This window comes from Elephas maximus, chromosome 16 (assembly GCF_024166365.1).
Source record: "Elephas maximus indicus isolate mEleMax1 chromosome 16, mEleMax1 primary haplotype, whole genome shotgun sequence".
Lineage (NCBI taxonomy): Eukaryota > Metazoa > Chordata > Mammalia > Proboscidea > Elephantidae > Elephas > Elephas maximus.
In genome coordinates this window covers 12861571-12883805 of record NC_064834.1, presented here as the reverse complement: position 1 = coordinate 12883805, position 22235 = coordinate 12861571, and the positions used below count along the sequence as shown (strand labels likewise).

General features: G+C 39.4%; 1 protein-coding gene across 3 annotated transcripts in view; it reads left to right on the top strand.

Moving 5' to 3' along the window:
* ADK (adenosine kinase) overlaps positions 1–22235 on the top strand; it is a 567694-nt gene that overhangs the window by 524351 nt on the left and 21108 nt on the right. For all 3 annotated transcript variants that reach the window (XM_049855646.1, XM_049855647.1, XM_049855648.1), the window contains one exon: positions 3672–3758. In XM_049855646.1, coding sequence (XP_049711603.1) covers positions 3672–3758 — 87 coding nt within the window. The remainder of the gene's footprint in view (positions 1–3671; positions 3759–22235) is intronic.

Here is a 22235-nt window from a genome sequence, read left to right as displayed (position 1 = left end):
GAGCAAAATTCCTCTTCATCTATGAACCTGTGAAGTCTAGACTACCAGTTATTTGTTTCCAAAGTACAATGGTAGAACAGGCACAAGGTAGACATTTCCATTACAAATAGGAGAAATTGGCAGGAAAGAAAGGATAATTCTCACCAAACAAGTCTAAAAACAAGAGATAATGGTTACCAAGCAGAACAATTTACATTAGCTCTCAAGGCTTGAAAACAATCTTCTGTTCTTTGGGACCATCCAGGCAAGGGCCCTGCCCTTTAGACTCTGGGTGTTGACCATGCTGTCTGGATTCTGGGTGGAGGCTTCTCAGCCCTGGGTTTCAGCTCTGCCTTCCAGGCCCACTAGAATGGCAACCCTGCTCCCTCAGCTTTGGGCAGCCGCATTCTCCTAGCCCATCTGAGTTGCGACCCCCTCAGCCCTGGCAGGCCCTGTTCTCCTGCTCCTCAACTTTGGGCAGCAGCCCCATCCCCCTGGCACTTGTGAACAGCAGCTCCACACTCTGGAACTGAGTTGGTGAAGATCTGTATCTTTGAAACCTAAGAGGCCATGGCCCCACCCTTTGAAACCCAGAAGGCAGTGGCTCTATCCTTTGAAACCAATGCAGCCCTTCTTCCTATACTCCTTCCAAGACTACGTACACCAGCTTAAAACCAAAACCAAACCCATTGCTATAGAGTTGACACCGACTCATAGCAACCCTATAGGACAGAGTAGAACTGCCCCATTGGGCTTCCAAGGAGTGTCTGGTGGATTTGAACTGCTGAGCTTTCGGTTAGCAGCCAGACTCTTAACCACTACACCACCAGGGTTTCCGTAAACAAGCTTACATCGTTACATTTCAAAATATCAGAATGTACAAAAACATAATTGAACTTAAATAGTATTAAACATTACTCAATCCTTCTTCCATGATTTCGAACATATTTCAGGATCTTGAGATTTTTCAGGGTCATTATTTTGAAAGGAGTTCTCATAAGATAGCATTCTTGATATAAAAGATAATTAAGATTGAGCTGTACCTGTACTGAATTTATGACTCCTTTACAGTTTTTTTTTTTTTTTTTACATACCTGATATACTTGTTTACCTATATTTGGACTAATAGAGTGCAAAAGATGGACAGTAATTCCACTATATATTTCAGGAAATCAAACTTTATATGACACCAAAGAATAAGGCATCTTAATGGTCTAAACACATCCAGAAAAAAAGGATAGTAAAACTTCATTCATTTAAAATTTTTAGCAATTTAGGCCAAGAAGTCATTATTCTTAAGAATAAGGTTCAAAATAATCCCTTCCACTGTAAATTAGGTTTTATTCGTAAGGATTTATCCAGTCAAAAATCATTAACTTTTTCAAACAACTCAAGGAATTGTATCTAATATGGCTTACCATATATAATTTATTTTCAAATCTTTAAGTAATTAATTCTTATATTTCCTAAACTGTTTTATAGATTTGTTAGATTATTACATATTGTAACCCTGTTATAAATGGTAATGGTGTCATTAACTGAGCTTGTTTTACTTATTTAGTGCTTGTTTGTTCTTAGTTCATAGTTGTTAATTCTCTTTATAGTATGCCTTATACTTGAAAGTCATAAAACCAGATTTCTTTATAAATATTTATGGTACAGACTTTTTCCTACATCAGACTATAGCCCTTTCCCAATTTTCTCAATTATTTCTAATAAAGTTTGCTTTCATCTTTTTTTTGTTTGTTTTCCTTTGGCCTGTGTAGCAGTATGTACTGCGTGTTGTTATTAGTTGCCCTTGCATTGATTCCAACTCATGTGACCCTGTGTGTGCAGAGTAGAACTGCTCCATCGGGTTTCCAAGGCTGTGAAACCTTTCAGAAGCAGATTGCCAGGCTTGTCTTCCTAGGCTCCTCTGGGTGGGCTCAAACCACCAACCTTTTGGCTAGTAGCTGAGCACTTAACCATTTGTGCCACTCAGGAACTCCTGCATACTCCATAATCCCTAGGAATTTTTAATTTGGTTATTTATGCCCTAATTTCTAATCAAAATCTTGTTAACTGCCATGTAGTCCCTAGTGTTACAAAGTATGGACAGTTAGTTATAGAAAGAGTTTAAATTGATCTTTCTGATACAGAATTTTCTTAGCATCTGTAATCATGTGGTCAGTCCCATCTCTAAGTGAGTCCTCTTCTTGAATATCAGTCTTTCCCGCAGGATGGTTTCTTCATAACAAATCTATATCTCTTGTTGGAAGTATCCATTGGTAGCAGGTGGCAGAAGGCATTGAGGATATGCTTTTTTAAGGCTCTTAAGGTTCTTTATTAAGCTATTTCTTAAGGTTCTTAAGATCTCCTTTTCCTTCTTGATCTTAGGTGAAATTGAAGTTTACAAGTCTTTGGCCATATCTGTCCCCATCAAAAAACCAAACCCATTGCTCTCGAGTCAATTCTGACTCATGGCAACCCTATAGCACAGAGTAGAACTGCCCCATAGGAGCACCTGGTGGATTCCAACTGCCGACCTTTTGGTTAGCAGCCATTATGCCACCAGGGTTTCCTCTGTCCCCATAAGAGATGCAAATTTGTGATTTCAGAAGTTCCAGCCCCCAATAACAAGCACTATCCAATTGTTTGCAGGTGTCCTCTAGGCCAGATTTCATCACAAATAACTCCTTCCACTATCATGTGCCAAGTTTAAAGTATTGTATTAGGTTCCTCTGTAGTCAGAACAACCAAGCTCTGGTCCAGACTGTCCTTGGTTGGAAGCCCATTGCACTGTTGCTTTTGTTCTGCCTATGCATTCAGTACTAGCTTTCCTTTTTGCTAGTTGATAGGTAGTTTAAAGAAAGTAGTACTGTGCAAAAGTAACCAGATAAGATTATTTGTAATAAGCCAACTGAAATCAGTAATCCTTGACATTGGCATGAAGTATTGTAATGGAACAGTTGTTATATATTTATTGTGTCATTGTGATTATCTGTAAAAAAAAGACTCTAAGTATTTTTTTTTTTTTTTAATTTACTGCTCTTTAACTGTATCCAAGATTTTACTGCCAGGAACGCAGTCAGGCTTGAAGCTTTATTAGGGACCCAAGATCTAATCCATACAAGCGCTTTCTTTAGCTCATAGTTTCTGTTCAAGCATTTGTACTGTCCAAAAAGGTATTGCTACTATTTAAAATCACTCCAAAAAAAATGAAATACCCCCCCAGATGCACTGTTAACACAGAACTGAAACCGTTCCCGAAGCCCAATCTTCAGACAAAGATTAGACAGGACTAGAAAACAAAAAATAGTACACGTGAGGAGTGTGCTTCTTAGTATAATCAGGTAACACGAGACCAAATGGGTGGCTCCTGTCTAGACACAGGATGAGAAGGCAGGAAGGGACAGGAACTGGTTGAATGGACACAGGGAACATGGAGTGGAAAGGGAAGAAAAGAAGGGAAAAAAGTGGAATACCTAGGAATGAATCTAACAAAACACACACAGTCTTTGTATGCTGAAAATTACAAAAAGGCCTTGTGTGCTGATAACTTTGCAGGTTGGTACCCAAGTACTCACGTGCAGAATACGAAGCTCATGCCCTGTCTCTCTCTTTGATGGAGGATCTTCAAAATTTAACTGGGTAGTGACCCTGTGTATTGTTACAAAGAAAATCAGTTTGCCTTTCTTTGTCTTTAACTCCAGAAAGTGACATCACCTGTTTTGCCGTCTTGGATCAAGACCAGAAAGATATTGTTGACACCAATGGAGCTGGAGATGCATTTGTTGGAGGTACAGAATCATTCATTTTATGCTTACTTTTAAGTTAAACATTTCCTTTAACCCTTGGCTCTACCACATAGCCAAGATTTATGAATTTAATAACTTGGAATTTCTTCTTTTAAATAATTAACTCCTAATGTTCTTTCCATGTACTGGCATCATTCTATTATGAGGTGATTTCACTACAGGAAAAATGTGTGTTTTGGCTGTAAAGATAATTTCTTCTTATGCTGTCTGTACTCCAGTCATTTTCACAAGATTAATTGTATCTGTCAGAATATTGCATAAACAAGCTGCATCAAGTACAGTGTGTAGTATATTCATAGCCCTTCAGGCTTAAATGTTAACACATTGTTTTTGAAAACAAGCTGCGGTGAATATTACACAATATGCTAATAAATAAGGGTAATGCCTTTCAATTATATCCTTTGGTTAGAACATCTGTTTCTAACACAATAGTTGGGTGTTAATTGTACTATAAAATGGTTAAATTTTTGCCTGATTACAACTTAGTAAGAACTGGCAAAATTCATATGGACTAAATCGTTTTTGGAATGAGTATTCAAAAATAAGATCAAGACAATTGGAAGATTCTTGGCTTGATGATTTAGACTGACCTAAAATCTGGTTCAAAGGTTCTTTCGATGAGTCTAAACTGCTTGTAGTTAATTGTAGTTATGCTAGGTAATAGTCTCTAGAAAGCTCTAGATTCCTCAATGGTAGCCCAGAGGGGTCCGTCCTGATCTGTTTCTTTCTCATAACATCAAACAAGACAAGATTAAAAAAAGATAAATGGAGATGACCATTGTTCCTTTTCCCTGGAGAATAATTTGAATCATTGAAACTTACTTAAGTTCATATGATGGTTTTAATATAACAATATCATTAATAAAAGATTCTTTTATTTTCATAGTCTTTACCACCAATGCATTTTTTCATTTTTTTCCTTCCTTGATACTATTCATGCCCAGTCTTAAATGAACTGTTGACCATTAAGTTGGTAGCATGCCCCTGGCCCTATTCTTTGGAAAGAGCATATGCCACAGATAGCATTCAGTTTTACTGTCATGCTTGCATTTTTCATTTCCTTCCTCTGAAAGCCTTCATCATTGACAATGTTAGAGTACTTTGCGGTTAATTTTCCTACTCCATACTGCTTTAGAGCTATAAATCCATGTAGGCTAAAAATATCTTATTCAGAATTAGGCCAAATGCTGCAATTCATTAAGGAAACACTATTGATTTCTTGGTTAAAAACTGATTAAACCAGAACTCTTAGCTCAGAGTAATAGTAACTTTTAAACTTGTAACTTGCGTCCTGTATATGCATTATTTAAAATACTTAAAACAATAAGTATTCTATTTTTTGACAGTCATAAGGATGCATAATGAGGTCATCATAGTTATGATGGTGACCCAATTAGCCACGGCCACTGGCCTGCAACAAGATATTCCCTTACAGATACCCAACTACTTAACTGTATTGCTATAAGTACCAGGTAAGAACTTAGAGACTTTTTGAGGGAAAGAGAGACCATTCTTAGGTAAAAACAGCTACCATTTGTACTGTGGTTAGGATGATAAATGAGTTACCTCATCAAAACACTTGGGCTTTTTCTTAGAGGATTTTCAGCATCTTTCTTTTTATACCACTCCACTTACTAAGCCTCATTACGTTTATTGTTGGGCTACGGTGAGGTAAATAAAAAGGAGAGAAAGTATGGAACAGAGGTGAGCAAGTTTTTTCTACAAAAGGCCAAGTAGTGGATATTTTAGGTTTTACAGACCACACCTGGGCTGTGTTGCATATTGCTCTCTGTGTTTGCTTATTTTTTGTTTCTTCACTTGGTTTTTTTGTCTTTTTTTTTTTTTTAACCCTTTAAAAATATAAAAATCTTTCTTAGCTTTCCAGTTGTACAGAAATAGGCCACGGGCCAGATTTGGCCCACAGGCCATAGTTTGTCAAGCCCTTGTGTAGAACATGGGCAATGTCCCCACTTCATTCACTTCTGTCATAGTCAGGATCCCAACACTGGATTTCCTACACACTGTTGAAACCAATGTAAAGAAACTAAATGGCAGCCTAAAACTAGACAGGACTTTACTGGTAATAACTGAATTAGGTGGCCATTTTTCTCACTTTAAACCTACCCTGATAAGTTCCCAAGATAATCAGGTCCTGAAAGATGAGATCATGCTGTCTAAAACACATTTGCAATGAATGAGCTGAACAGTTTAACGTGAGCTTATCAATGGAATTCTTATGTTGGCATGAGCAGCACATTTTATATAAGCCAAGCTATATAGTAACAGTAATAGATAACATTTATATAGCATCTACCCAAAACCAAAAACCCAGTGCCATCAAGTCGATTCCGACTCATAGCGACCCTATAGGACAGAGTAGAGCTGCCCCATAGAGTTTCCAAGGAGCGCCTGGCGGATTCAAACTGCTGACCCTTTGGTTAGCAGCCATAGCACTTAACCACTATGCCACCAGGGTTTCCATAGCATCTACCAGTACTAGCCAATTGCTGTTTTAAGCACTTTACATGTATTAACTCACTTAATACTCAGAAAAACTCCACGAGGTAGATTATTTTTAACCCTGTTTTACTGATGAGAATACTGAGGCACAGAGAGGTTGGGTAACTTGCCCAAAGTCTCATAGCTAGAAAGTTGTAGAACTAGGATTCAGACCCAGGCAGTCAATCTCAGAGCTGGTTCTCTTACGCACTGCACTATACTGCTTCTCTAAACATTTGGGGAACTATCATTACTAGGACTGAGAGACACAGACCACCTGTCCTGACAAAGGCTGATTCTGCCAAAGAGAATCTTCTTGTTACCTGAATAGACAACTTCATTTATTGAGCAGGAACTTTTGTGACAGGGTTCTGAGGACTCCAGGTTAAGACTGTTGCAGAAAACAAATAGAAACTGGAAGGTAAGAGAATTGAAGGACTGCAGTCCCTGGTGAGTTTGAGCCCAGAGCTTTTTGCTAAGCGATAGAATCAGTTGCACTGCAGGGAGACAGAAAGATAGATCATAAACCTGCTCGGTCAGCATGGAATCCAAATAAGGGGAGTTATGTGAATAAGCGAGGAGGAGAAGCACTTACTGATGAAGGTCAAAGACCACAGCCTTTAGTATGGATTACACCTCAACATAAAGAAAACAAAAATCTTCACAACTAGACCAATAAGCAACATGATAAAGGAAGAATATATTGACGTGGTCAAGAATTTCATTTTGCCTGGATCCACAATCAATGTTCATGGAAGCAGCAGTCAAGAAATCAAAAGACACATTGCATTGGGCAAATTGGCTGCAAAAGACCTCTTTAAAGTATTAAAAAGCAGAGATGTCATGTCGAGGACTAAGGTGCACCTGATGCAAGCCATTGTATTTTCATTTGCCTCATGTGCATGTAAAAGCAGGACAATGAATAAGAAAGACCAGAGAAAAACTGATGCATTTGAGTTATGGTGTTGGCGAAGAATATTGAATATACCGTGAACTGCCAGAAGAACAAACAAGTCTGTCTTGGCAGAAGCACAGCCAGAATGCTCCTTAGAAGCGAGGATGGCAAGACTTCATCTCATATACTTTTGGACATGTTATCAGGAGAGACCAGTCCCTGGAGAAGGACATCATGTTTGGTAAGGCAGAAGGTCAGCAAAAAAGGAAGACCCTCAATAAGGTGGATTGACACAGTGGCTACAACAGTGGGCTCGAGCGTAACAACAATAGTGGGGATGGCACAGGACTGGGCAGTGTTTCATTCTGTTGTACACAGGTCACTATGAGTTGGAACTGACTCGACAGCACCTAACAACAACATATGAATCAGCTATTTAATAGGACCAGACTAAGCTACCAGAGGCATCCATTTTACAATAGAGATGATCTTGTTAGTAAGAAGGACTCGAAAATCCACTTCTTAAAACCTCTTACTCCCGGAGATCAGTGGGATGCAGACCCCAAATTCTCATGAAAAGACCAGACTTAATGGTCTGACTGAGACTAGAAGGACCTCGGAAGTCATGGTCCCCAGACCTTCTGTTAGCCCAAGACAGGAACCATTCCCAAAGCCAACTCTTCAGACATGGCTTGGACTGGGCTATGGGATAGAATATGATACTGGTGAAAAGTGAGCTTCTTGGATCAAGTAGACACATGAGTCTATGTTGGCAGCTCCTGTCTGGAGGGGAGATGAGAGGGCAGAGGGGGTCAAAAGCTGGCCGAATGGTCACGAATATAGAGAGTGGAGGGAAGGAGTATGCCGTCTCATTAGGGGGAGAGCAACTAGGAGTATATAGCAAGATGTATATAAATTTTTGTATGAGAGACTGACTTGATTTGTAAACTTTCCCTTAAAGCACAATAAAAATTAAAAAAAAAAAAAAAAAACCTCCTGCTCCCATTTCCATACCAGGAAGGGCCTTTCTACTAGGATCAGAAATGCTCCCGCTCTGGAAGACTCCTTCCACCTTCGATAGGAATGGAGAGGGAGTGACAACTTTTACATTTACTAGTAATTTTTTTTCTCTTTACTTAATTGCATGGTTAATATATTCCCTTTCTGATTAATACATTCTATCTTTAGATAGTTAATATATTCATTCTGTTACTTTCAAGTTTTGTTGGCCTAAGAGTATTTCTGTCTTTAGTGACTTTGCATATCTCTATTCCAGTCCACTCTGTAGTGATTTAACTCTCTGAGGGACAATAATTTTCTTTCCATCAATTTCAAGTCCTTGGAGAAAGCATGACTGTAGCTACCATGTGCTAATTCCATATCACAGTACCAGAGTGCCATGTGTTCTTTTTAGCCACTTAAAAGATATATGACTCCATCATGGATTTTCGTGTATAATTTTAAAATGAGTACCCCAAATGTACATAAATTAAATTCATTGTTCCATCTCAAGGGTTTGGTGACAGTGACAAATCCCTCTAGCCTCTACAAGCATACCTCCTTGTTCTGATTGGAGAGCTTAAGCACTTTCTAACATTTGCCCTTATTTGTCACTCACCAGCCCTGATGAAACTACTTTTTCCAATTCCTCCTCAAAAGCCCAAGTGCTAGGATTGTGCCCTTAGAAATGGAGACAATTCGATAATCTCTAAGTATGATTTCCTAATTTCCCAGGTCAGGAGAAATTTTCTTCCTGTTGTCCTGCTGTGACAAAGCACAGCAGGTCTGCCTTTTCATTTGGAACCCTCTTTGTCACTGCCATAATAACAAATGGAAACATTGAGAACATTTTGTGACAGGCACTGTCATTGTTCCCGGTGAAATCTCTTCCCCTGTGTCTTCCCAGTAAATGAAACTAAGAAGAAAAATCATAACAAATAACATGAAAGGGGACCTAATCAATATGCTCCCACTGGGCTGTCAATACGAGCCTGTGTTAATCTAACATAATTTAGTTGTACGTTTTGTGGCAGCTGTAGGAATATGGACAAGACCTACAAATCATCTTTAGACTAAAGGTGAGTAAGTACACCATGGACAGGTTATGTCCAGGCATTTAGATACAACTCTCAGTTAAAAGACTAGAGACCTTACTTAAGGACCAACCTTCTCAAGATTTAAAAAAAAAAAAAGCTTCATTAAGTGTGGTTACAAGCTATACACAGTTTAGAACATTTTATTTTGAATGATGGTAGAGTAATTGTGCTGCCTCTGAAAACTTCTTACTTTCAAAATTCTCATGACAGCTTTAGTAGAAAAATGGTATTACCCTAAAAGATACTACCTATAACAAGCAAATGACTTTTAAAGCCACTTAGCAATCACAGTGTAAATAATTATACTGTTTCCCATCTAATAAAAGGGAACATTAATTTCAGTTTCTAATTCATGTTCGGAACAGAATTTTGATAAAAAGATCTAATTTTCCAGAACAAGAATGCTACTTCCTCTTCATGTAACACCTGTGTATACCTCAGAGCCATAGAGATTCTATTCTATCTATTCTCACCTTGTTTGTTTGCACCAAACATCTGTACCTTCCTCCCCCATTTTTCTTCGTTGCTGCTTCACCATTGCTGTGCAAAGTGGTTCAGAATTCTTGAGAATTTTTTTTTTTTTGCACCACCTCCTTTCTTTGTTCTCCAACTCAGAAGACTAGAAAATAGCTTCATGAGTGTTAAATATATCATTTCTCACACTTCTTGACACAAAAACCAAAACCTTTATATGACCCGCTGTCTGCTGAGGATTTACTTGATGGTGTTCAAGATAACAGCTGCCTACTCCATCCCACCCCACATCAGCAACACCACCTTTCTGTTCTTCTACTTTAGTGAGACAACTTTTGTGTTTTATTTTTTAAGCAGAAATTTTCCTTATAACCATCAAATGAGGTAGGGATGACTTGGTCATTAGGAATATGAAACATTCACCACAGACAGTAGCTCATGTTCACGCCGAGGATGGGAAGAGAAATTCACACCCTTGCACCATACGGAGGTCCTGAACCTAAGACTGCCCACCCCCCACCTGCCTTCCAGGAACCAAAAGGCCCAGAACTGCTGCAGTAGTGAAATCTCACATGAGTAAGGTGGGGGAAACAGAAGACCAGAGAGGTGCTGCTATGGCCCTGGGCTGCACAGCATGGACAGAGCTGTGTAAGGGGGCACCACAGAAGCCGGCTGTGTGCCGGGTGCTGCGCCTGAGTCCTAGCCCTCAGATGCCACCACCTGCAGGTACATGGTGTTTGGGCCCCCGGTCTCCCGTGATGGGCCACGCTTCTGCCACATTTACAGGTGCCAAAGCGGGTCTTTGGGTGGCTACTGGCGACAGATGGGCCCCTGTGACATGGTGCGCCCAACCACGGCAGCAGCAGCAAGCCAACAGCCCTCACGCACAGGCCTCCCTCGGAGCTCTGACAGGGCCGGCCTCACGGTCTGCATGGCCCAAGGGCTGTTCCGCTCAGCATGGCGGGCCGGGCCCACGAGCACGCTGCAAAGAAGCGGCTGCCTACGAGAGGCTACGCATCCATTAGCCGGGAGTCTTGCAGCTCTGGGCTTGTCAACAGGCGGGGGCCATAGAGAGGAGGGCAGCTAGAGCACTTGAAGGCCTGCCCCTCGTCCCTTCTGGACTTAGTCTGAGTCGGTTTTTTCCTGACAGGCTTTACAAGGATTGGTTCGTAACTACTGGTCGTACTTAAGTGAAATGTTGGTAACCAAGGGACTACCTGTATCCTAGATGGCGTCCATCTAGAAGCAATTGTAAATAGATAACGAGACTGTAAATTAAAAAAAAAAAAAACCTGTTGCTGTCTAGTGGATTCCGACTCATAGCGACCCTATAGGACAGAGTAGGACTGCCCCATAGGGTTTCCAAGGAGTGGCTGTATCATGTAAATAGATAATGGTACTTTGTCTTCTGGAAATTTGGATAACAAATACGGTCTGAACCATGTGGGCTCTCAAACCTCAAAGCTGAAATGTAAACCTTGTGTTTCCTATATTTGATAGTTTTTGAGAAATGTTTATTTCAAGAAAACAATGCTGATATTTATAAGACTTTAGTGGCGGAGGACCAGAGGAAATGTCATAAGCAAAATTTTGAGAGCTCATTTTTAGACAGGTTTGAGACATGACAAAATATGTGCTTATCAGTGTCCTGGCCTCAAATATTAGTGAGTTCATTGAAATTAATTTGAATCTTATAACACTCCAGCTATTACATGAATCTGATCAATTTCACCTACTTTATTTTTCCGATTCATGCAACATGTATCAGTTACCTTTTGCTGCATAACAAAGCTCCCCCAAAACTTAGTGACCTGAATATCATTTCTCACACTTCACAGATTTAGCCCCACACCTCTGTGGATTGACAGCTAAGCCTAGGCTCAGCTAGACAATTCCTCTGATCTCAGAAGTTTGAGAGATTAAGTAATTTGCCTGTGGTCACACTGTAAGCCAGGATTAAAACTCAAAGTTTGACCCAAAGTCCTTATCCCTAACCATTTTGCTATATTATCTTCCGTTAGTATAAAACCCCCTGCTGTCAAGTCAATTCCGACTCACAGCAGCCCTACAGGACAGAGTAAACTGCCCCATACAGTTTCCAAGGGGCACCTGGTGGATTCAAACTGCTGACCTTTTGGTTAGCAGCCGTAGCTCTTAACCACTATGCCACCAGGGTTTCCTCCATGAGTATATCATCTTATGATCCCCTCCAAGTGAGGAGAAATAGCCAAAGCAGTTTTCTAAACCCTGGTCTGTAGACTTGTGCCATCTATAACATGACAGAGTTTTCGTCAGTCAACAGCAAAATTTAAAAAGTAAAGGCAATACACCCACTCCACTTATTGACATGGGTAAGCTCCAAAGACCAGGTTGTTATGTGAAAATCAGCATTATGCAAAAATAGAGGATGACTATATCAGATCACAAAATGGAGGATGACTACATCATTACATAACTGCCAAGTTATGTCATAACGTAGCTACCAAACCACTGAGAATCATGGCCCAGCCAAGCTGACACATAACTTCAACTCTCACAGCCAGAGTTACTCTCACTTTATACCTCGGCATTCATTACTGCCAGGTGTATGTTGTTAGTGTGCAAAATAATCAGATAGTAGATATTTTACTATTGTTGTAAATGTGAAATGTCAGATAACGAGATAGTCAGTAAATGAGGAGTAGTTGCATAGGATTCGTTCTGGGTTTCTGGGTGAGTTGTATAGGAAGTTTATCATGAAGCTAAATAGATTCAATTTTAAACCTTGTCCCTCCTACTTTGGGTGGTTAAATTGCCTTTTCTTTATGAATAATTTCGGCGAGAGCAGATTTTTGAAAACAGTCTTACCTATCAAAATTTAAAGTTTGACAGCCCTGTGTTTATCCCTAAAATCTCTTTGGGAAGTTCACTGGTCTATGAAATTCAGAGTCCAGGAATCACCGATCAATCATATTAACTATTTTACAGAGATATTTTGCTAGTTTTTTTTTTTTTTTTTTAAAAAGCACTAAAATCAAGATTAGTAATAACTTGAATGCTGTTAGATTTTGGACTGATTTCCAATTTCTTCGTATAAAACCTTCTGCATAATGATACCTTGATAAGTGAGAATAAAAGAGTTACAGATATGATGCCATTTATATTTTGTTAAAAATGCTCTTATGTGTATATGTATTTGTGTGTAAATTTTAAATGCATAGAAAATCCTCAAGGAGATAAACACCAAACTATTAATAGTGGATGTACTAGAGGGTATACAGATGAGATACTTACTTTTTACTCTATATGCCTCAATGATGTTGGAATCTTTTTAAAATATTCCTTTATTGGCTTTATAATTAAAATCATATATAAATAAATAAAAGTCACATGTGGGTAGAGCTGCTATAGAGTCTGGCCAGTCTTGTAATCTAGCAGATAAAAGGTCATTAGTCACACCTTTCCAAACTATATGATAATTCGTATGAAATGTCACCTCTAATGTAAGGTATTTAATATCAGCAGAGGAATCTGAATAAAACAAATAAAAATTAGCAACATGATTACTAAATTAGCAACTAGTCCCACTTGAGATATGTGACTTCCCAAACCTGGATTATGAACAGAGTCTCACAGTTTATTTCTCATTTAATTATCCAGTTAACATTGACATTCTAATAGAATTTAGATCTGTATGTTTTATTTCTAGCTCACAAAAATAAATGGCAAATTAAAAACTAGCTTCTGTCATCAAACGCTCTTCAATTTTTAGAGCCATCCTGCTGTGAAGAATTGTCAGTTGATAAAGTGCAGGTTTTTTAATTGAGTTAAATAGCAGCAAAATTAGTTATCTTGCTTATGAATTAGCTGCATAAACACAGTGTCACATAAACAAACACTGTCATCTTATTTTAACAGCCACGACTTTGTCCCAATGAGTCTTTTTGTTTTCAATTCTATATCTTAGAATGTACTCCAAGGGAGTGTTAAAAAAAAAAAAAAAATCTCATTTTCTTGTTTTCTGACTTTTGAACTGTGTTCAGTAGTGAAACTCTTTTTCAAAAGATGTCTTATCTGAATCGTAAAGATATGAGATCTAATGAATCTCCATTTGGCCCTATCCATACTTTATTTGGTGGCTCATGAGGCAGCTCCGTGGAATTGAGTTGATGTTAGGTATGAAAGCCATGATCTATTCCACAACCCCCCCATTTGGTGGATGAAGAAAGTGAGGCACAAAGAAGGGTAGAATGACTTGTCCAAGGAAGTTAATTGCAAATATTGGATGAGGAGTCAGATCTCCTAGCTTATTAATTGAGGATCCAATAATTACACATGTTCATAAACCAAATGAAAGTTGTCAGTTAAGCAGTCCGGTGTGTAGGTCTCTTGGAAATATATAGGTCAAAAGTCAATGTCCCAAATGGATAGAAGCCTTTGATGTTGCTTTTCTTGGCTGTGGGTATCCAAGATGTTTGCCTTTAACAATAAACAGAAGCATATGCCAAATTTATATTTCGGGAAACACATCAAGAAATCACACGTTAGGTTTGAAATAAAAACTTTGACCTGATCTTGTACATTTTTGTTGAATGAAGAGGAATGATTTTAAAACAATACTTTGACAGGGGTTAGGGTGGAAGGTCACCTTACCTATATGAGTAAATACTGCTTAATGCTCTTCAGGAGATTCTTTCCTGAATTTGAGGCGTTAAAAAGTCTTTTTTTTTTTTTTTTTAAGTGCAGAGTCCCATGCTAATGTTAGTGGAACTTGATGGGTTTCCATTTTCAACCACCACAAAGAGTAAATAAGTTATCTTCATAACAGTAGCCCTGACCACTTACCCATATATTATGCATTGCTGCTCAGTTGCTGACTTTGTGTAGGAGGGTGTGTTGTGCTGAGCTGTTGTAAGAGAACCTTTGCATTGAATTGACTTCCTGTCCGTGTCAGGCACGGCACCATCTGACACCACTTAGGCTTTGATTTTCATTATGCTAGGTTAGACCTTAGCCTAGCAGGCACAGTAGCTTTTAAGTTATTTCAAAATGTAAAGTTTGTTGATTTCCTTTTCCCCAAAAAAAATCTGTGTTTTCTAACATACGGGTCACAAGTTATTTGAGTTCATGACTAGTTGGTAGTCAATATGAAGTCAAAATTTTACTAACTAGACTACACAGAAAATGAAAGGAAAAAAGATTACATCTGAGCAATTTTCAGTGGGGGGAAGCCATTACTTTGTCACATCTGGATAGTCTAAACTAGCCAAATAAGTGGGAATTTCCTGCCAGATGCTAGTTCTTTGAGCAACCTGTGGATATGTAAGTCCTTGTTTGGTAGAGCTATAGCCACCGTGGAAGCTGGCTCCTTCCTAATAGGTAGCAGACATTTTATATGTACTTCCGCTAGTCAGGAGATTGTGTAGCTTGTGTGAAGCCAACACAGCTTGCTTTTGTTAAATATAAAAATATGAAAGGCCCAGTTTTGAAGATACAACATCAGGACTATGATATTTCGACAAGAGTGGGCATTGTATTGAAATAACCTCTCAAATGTAGATGATACAAGTTTTGTTTCATTAATAAACAGATAAGACTAAGCCACCACAGGTATTCCAGACAACTTGATTAGAATCATTTTATAAAGTCAGTGAAGACTCAAATAAATCTCTACATATGAAGGAAAATTAAGAATCTGAAATGGCAGGAAAAATACCAAGTATTTACATCAACTTCCTGTTCCCAATGTACATAGGGATTAGGAAGTGAAAACTTCATTCAGAAGAGCTGTTCACAAAAAGTAGGAAAACTCTATCCAGCTGAAACAAGAAACATTTTTAAGACGGGGGAAAAAGCCTTTCCACATGATCTCACTGTTTTTGTCATCCTCGGTGAGGGGAAATATTGACATTTACCAGACTGTTTGCTCCAGCTTTCTGATCTCCTGCAGTTTATTTTTATAACAACCTTATCGATGGGCCTCTTACCCAGCTCTCTAGGTTTAACTGAGTTGAGTCGATTTGTTACCACAGCTTCAAGTAGCTGTTACAGAACAAGCAAGACATCCTAATAAAGCTGTAAACGTGTTTACTCAAACAGAGTATTGATTTTACTCGGAGAGGGAGCAGCCTGTGCGTAGCGCAGTGTCAGGATGGATGAATTGCACTGCAGTTTTTCATTGTCATCTGTCATGCTGGTGAAACACTAAGTAAACCCATCAGAGGATAATTAGGAGTACCAGAAATTTAGCCCCTAAAACCAGTTAATCACTTGGGAGTTTTGTAGCTTAATTAGCTTATATTAAAACTTTCCTCTAGTAATAATAGTCAAGCACTTTTAACCGTGCTTTCAGGTAGAGCAAGACTTGAAGATTGTGGCTTGTTAAATATATGAATTTAATGACTGTGGGTTGTTCAGACTTTTTCTCACTATTAGGCTAATGCTAGAACACAGAGCCAAAAGCAATGTAAAGAGGCAGTCATCTGTACACGTACCAAAAGAAGAAATGCATGATTTTTCTGAAAAATCGATGTTGAGAAAGTAGTAAAGCAATTATAAAATATTTACAATACATTTCTTTGGAGAAAAAAATTTTTCTTGATACTCTTGGCATCTTTATAAAACTTAAATGTTTTTGTAGCACAAAGTGACCTAGACACATAAAATTGTCAATGCCATCCTTGTTTCTAAATACCTTCATTAAGGAAGATTTGAAAATTCTCTAGCTTGTTTAACTATCTTAAAGACAAAAATGAGTGCACATCTGTACAAAAGACAAGGGTCAGAATGAAGAGTTGCTCGCTGTCTGTAGAAACTGTTAGCTCTTGGAGATGGCTAGAAAAACATCACCACTGGGGAAAATCACTCACCGAGGATGATGAACACAAAGCTGAAAGTTTGTTAAAAATAAGCTTAGCCATTATATTTAAGGTGAGTCTTCTTCCCATCTCTACAATCATTTATTCAATGCCTTATAGTAATTTCCCACCTTTTTGCATTATCGTTCAAGCCTGCCTAAATGATGAACAAAAATTATGATAGCTAAAAACCCAAACCACACCCATTGCCATTGATTCGATTCTGACTCATAACGACCCTATACGACAGGGTTTTTCTTCAAATATGTTAGTGCTAAGTGCTTTATCTTCAAGTTCAGAAATTCTGCCTTCCACTTGCTCAAATCTGCTCCTCTGACTTTCTATTGAGTTGTCTACTTCTGTAATTTTATTGTAAATCTTCTGAATTTCTGATTGCTGCCTGCCTATGGATTTTTCCAGCTTATTAAAATTTTCATTGTGTTCCTGAATAATCTTTTTAATTTCTTCAGTTGCTTTATCTGTGTGTTCCTTGGTTTGTTCTGCATATTGCCTCATTTCCTTCCTGATGTCTTGAAGGGTTCTGTATATTAATCTTTTGTATTCTGCCTCTGATAATTCCAGGAATGCACTTTCATCTAGAAGATCCCTGGATTCTTTGTTTTGAGAGCTTGTTGAGGCGATCATGCTCTGTTTCTTTATGTGACTTGATATTGACTGTTGTCTCTGAGCCATCTAAAAGTTATTGTATTAGTTTATTTTATGTTTGCTTACTGTGTCGTAGCTTCTTTCTTTGTCTTGTTTTGATATACCCAAATGGGTTGCTTGAGTGAGCTAGCTTGATTATTTTCGCCTTTGGAGCTCTGACATCCTGTCCCCAGATGGCTAGAGCTGTTATTTTTTGCTGTCTCTGAGCCATCTATAAGTTATTGTATTAGTTTATTTTATGTTTGCTTACTGTGTCGTAGCTTCTTTCTTTGTTTTGTTTTGGTATACCCAAATGGGTTGCTCAAGTGAGCTAGCTGGATTATTTTTGCCTTTGGAGCTCTGACATCCTGTCCCCAGATGGCTAGAGCTGTTATCAGGTATATCAGTCTAGGAGTCCATTCACTTTTCTTATATGAATTCAGCTCAAGTATCCAGGTAGCTCATCATCAAGTGTGTGGTACAGGCTGTGTCGTACAGTCTTAGAGGGGCAGGGGTGATTGGTGTAGGTGCCAGTATCTGGTTGCAGCAGGGAGTCACACTCTGAACAAGGCAGGGGGCTGAGAATCATGCCCCATGTGTCTCTGAAGAAAGCATGTCCCTGTTCCCTAGAGTGTTCAGGTGGGGGTGGGTTCTGCAGACAGACCATGGGCACCCAATGTTTTTGGTTGTAAGGACTGGGAGGTACCAATTATCCTTGGACGCCTGTCACAGGTGGCTGGGTGACCTGAATGGAGCCACCAGGCCTTAGGCCCCTGATGTGGGTAGGTGAGGACCCTAACTAATAGGCAAAGCAATGTCCAACATCAAATACCCACCTCTCCGCTGCACAGCTGAAATGGTTGGAGCCTGCCAACAAGGGCCCATTCTACTGAAATAGGCCCACATAGGTACATACAGAGGGGAAAGGTACTCAAAGTCCACAGACTGTTTATGCCTGGACAGGAGCCGCTTCTGTCCTGAGCTCCCCTGGTTAGTGGAGCTGGCAAATTATCTTTTCCCCCAGTTGCAAATTTATTCCTTCTCTAAGGCCATGAGGATGGCTCTAGGCACTCAACAGGGCCTATCTCAGGCCCAGGGAAATTAGCCACTGAAGCTGGCTTGGGAGTGGGTTGGGGCGGGGGGCACGGTAAAATATATGCAAGTACTTAGCTTTTGCTGAGAGCACCGTTCTTCTCTGGTTCCAGAGGTGTGAGTAGGCTGTGTGGCTGGCTGCTTCTCCCTGAGGAAACTGCGGCTGAACACTAGTACTAGCCCGCCACAGCCGCTCCTGAGAATGGTGCCCGAAGGCTCCCTGTGATTCAGGTCCGGTAACTCCTCTCTGCTTCTGAACCATCTCTTCCCCTGCGCCTCAGTTTGTTTTCTAAGCTTGCCTTTGATGTTCAGGACTCCTGGCTTGTCATAAATATACTTATTTCACTTGCTTTTTCGGGTCTTTGTTGTAAGAGAGCTTGCCGGAAGCATCTGTCTATTCTGCCATATTGGCCCCGCCTCCTTTTTTTTTTTTTAATGATTTTAGTTGTCATTGTTGAGAATATGCACAGTAGAACATACACTAATTCAACAATTTCTCCATGTACAATTCAGTTACATCAATAACATTCTATAAGTTGTGTAACCATTCTCACCCTCCTTTTCTGAATTGTTCCTCCTTCATTAATATAAACTCACTGCCCCCTATGTTTCCTGTCTAATCTTTCAAGTTACTGTTTCCAATTTGATCCATATAGATAGACCTTAAAAGAACACAATGCTCAAGGCATTCTTTACCAGTTAAGCTAAATTATGTTTGGTTTTAAGAAGACTTCAGGGAATATTTTTGGTTTAAAGTTTAAAGGTCATCTCAGGGTAGTTTCAGACATTCATCCAGCCTCCATGGCTCCAGAAAATCTGGATTCTCTGAGAATTTTAAGTTCTGCTCTGTATTTCCCCCTTTTGACCAGCATTCTTCTTAGAATCTTTGATCAAAATGTTCAATAATCCAGCTGAGCACCATCCAGTTCTTCTGGTTTCATGGCAAAGGAGGCAGTTGTTCATAGAGGCAAACAGCCACTCATTCCATTTCCTCCTCATATTCCTGACTCTCTTTCTTCCTCTTTTGCTGCAAGCAAATCGAGACCAGTTGCTGTACATAAGGTGGTAGGAGTCATTCTTGATTCCTTCTTTTCCCTCTGGCCAATCCTTCAGTGAGTTCTTGATTCAACTTCAAGGATATATTTCCAATCTCAAATCTATCTACTTCTCTCCATTTCTTTGCCATGTCTTTAGCTCATGCCGTTTTTCTACCTACTAGAGTAGCTTCCTATCTGACTCCATGCTCACACTGTTTCATGCACTCCATCCCATTTTCTACACAGGAACCAAAATGGAAGAAATTGAGTTATTTCACTCCCCTGCTTACAACCCTTCGGTGGCTTCTCGTTGCACTCAGACTAAAAGCCTAAGCTCCTTATAGTGACCTAGAAGGATCCCCTGCATCTTTATTTCCTGTAGCTTTCACCTTTTTTGCATGCTCCTGCTATACTGGTGTTTTTTTAGGCCTTAGATGATTTGCACGTGGCGCTCTCTTTACCTAGAATGCTTTTCCTCTGCTCGTTACATGGGTGTTTCTGATCCTCAGTCTCAACTTAAAAGACACCTCTTCTCTAATCACCCTATCTGACATTGGGTCCCTTCACTATTATTCTCTATTGTGACATAAAGTCCTTTCTCTTAATAGCACTTAACACTCTCTGGAATTACCTTATACAGATTGAGCTCCACTTACAATGAGGTCCCATTCCAACTACTCTGTCGTCCGTTCTGATGTAAGTCGAGTACTTCTTTTTTCTTAGTTTTCTTTGTTGCCTTTTATTATCAGCATCTTTATAAATCTGATCTTTGAACATCTGCAAGTGAACATCTGAGAATGATAACATCAGCAAATTATGTACTGCAACGTTGTCAGTATGAAAAAAAACAAAACAGACAATTTTAAGTGTGGTTCGTTGTAACTCAGAATCATTCTAAGTCGAGGACTACCTGTGTATTTATCTCCCTTATTAAGATACAAACTTCAGGAAACCAGGGACTGTATATGTCTTTACCAGTGTATTCCCAGGACTCAGCATAACACCTGACATAGAGTAGAGACTTAGCAAATATTAGTTGAATGAATCAATCCATCAGTCACATGAACAGCTACATACAGACTCACCGTTGCTATCAAATTAAAAAAAAAAAAATTCTAATCAGTATGTCTAGGAACTTGGTTACTGAGAGATGTTGGGGCATGGAGTAAATCAGGAAATAGCAGGACAGACCATATGTTATTATCAGGTTGCCTTGATTTACGATTAAGCCGTGCTAGCATGTATATATGACTAATTCAGTAACAGAGAGACTTATCACAGCTACCTTTTCATTACTGTTGCTAACAATAGTGCAAAATATGGAGAGAACACCTGTGTTAGGAAAGGAGGCAGCATCTAATGTCAATTTCACTAAGTATCTATAGTATACATATGAAAACTAATTCTGAAGATCACAATCCTGAATGTCAGTTCCCACTGTAATAAAAAGTGACATACATGGTCGGAGACTCCGATTGAAATTTCACAGAATATATTGAAGTTATCTAGTAGATCTCCAAGTTGATTCATGATACTATTCTCAGTTCTTCTAACACACGTATACACATACACTCACGCACATACTCACACACTTTCAAACTTAGAAATTTGGTTTGCCAGAATGCTCAGCAGAGGATCCAAAGCTTCAAATAGCTTGCTGTCTCCCACCTAGGATCTTTGCTGCAATTCTTCCACTTGGGGTGTGGGGTAAGAAGTAGCTCCTCCCCAGAGAAGGCAATGAGAATCTCTGGTGAAGACCCCTTGACATGATCTGAGTCTGGGACAGTACCCTATGTTTCATTTCCCACAGTGTCCTACGTTTTAAGCTACAGAAGCATTCTTAGCTCTTTTGTCATCACCCAGATCAAATCACTAAACCTTCTTTTTCTCCTTCCTACCTTTATCTATTATTTTGTTAGGTGCCATTCATTGAATCAGTTCCGATTCGTAGCAACCCTATGTACAACAGAACGAAACACTGCCCAGTCCTGTGCCATCTTTACAATCCTCGTTATACTTCAGCCCACTGTGGCAGCTACTGTGGCAGCTCATCTTGTTGAGGGTCTCCCTCTTTTTCATTGACCATCTACTTTACCAAACATGATATCCTTCTCCAGGGACCAGTCCCTCCAGATAACATGTCCAAAGTATGTGAGATGAAGTCTCGCCATCCTTGCTTCTAAGAAGCATTCTGGCCGTACTTGTTCCAAGACAGATTTGTTTGCTCTTCCGGCAGTCCATGATATGTTCAGTGTTCTTCACCAGCACCATAACTCAAAGGCATCAATTCTTCTTTGGCCTTCCTTACTCATTATCTATTATCAGGAACTTAAGTGTGAATCAGATCATCCAGGGGACTTGTTAAAACACAGGTTCCTGGGCCCTGCCCCCAATTTCTGACTTAGTAGGTCTGGCGTGGGGCCTAGGTGATGCTGAAGCTGCTGGTTGAGGAACCATACGTTGAGAACCACTCGATTTATCTGCCAACAGTCTTTTTCCTAGTAAGCTCATACTCCTGCCAGGATTAGCTTCCCAAAGGCAATCTAATCATATGCCTACCCTGCTCAAAGACTTAGTATAAAATCCGTTTCACATCATAAAAGGTCTATCCCCATCTTGCCTCTCCTGCCATGTCCCCAACTCAGTAATGTGCATTGTCCTTTCAACAATGCCTGGGTTTTTTAGTTTGTTTTCTGCTTTTATAATGTCCATCTCTTCTGCAAAATGTTGCTCGTTCAAGACCCAAATCATGTCACCTTCTCTGAGAACCATTTCTTGATGTCCTCAAACTGAGATATATGCTATTCTGTAAGTATTTATTTACAAGACTTTTTCTCCTAAAGTTATAAAATCCTCAAGGACAAACACTATGTTTTATCCATCTT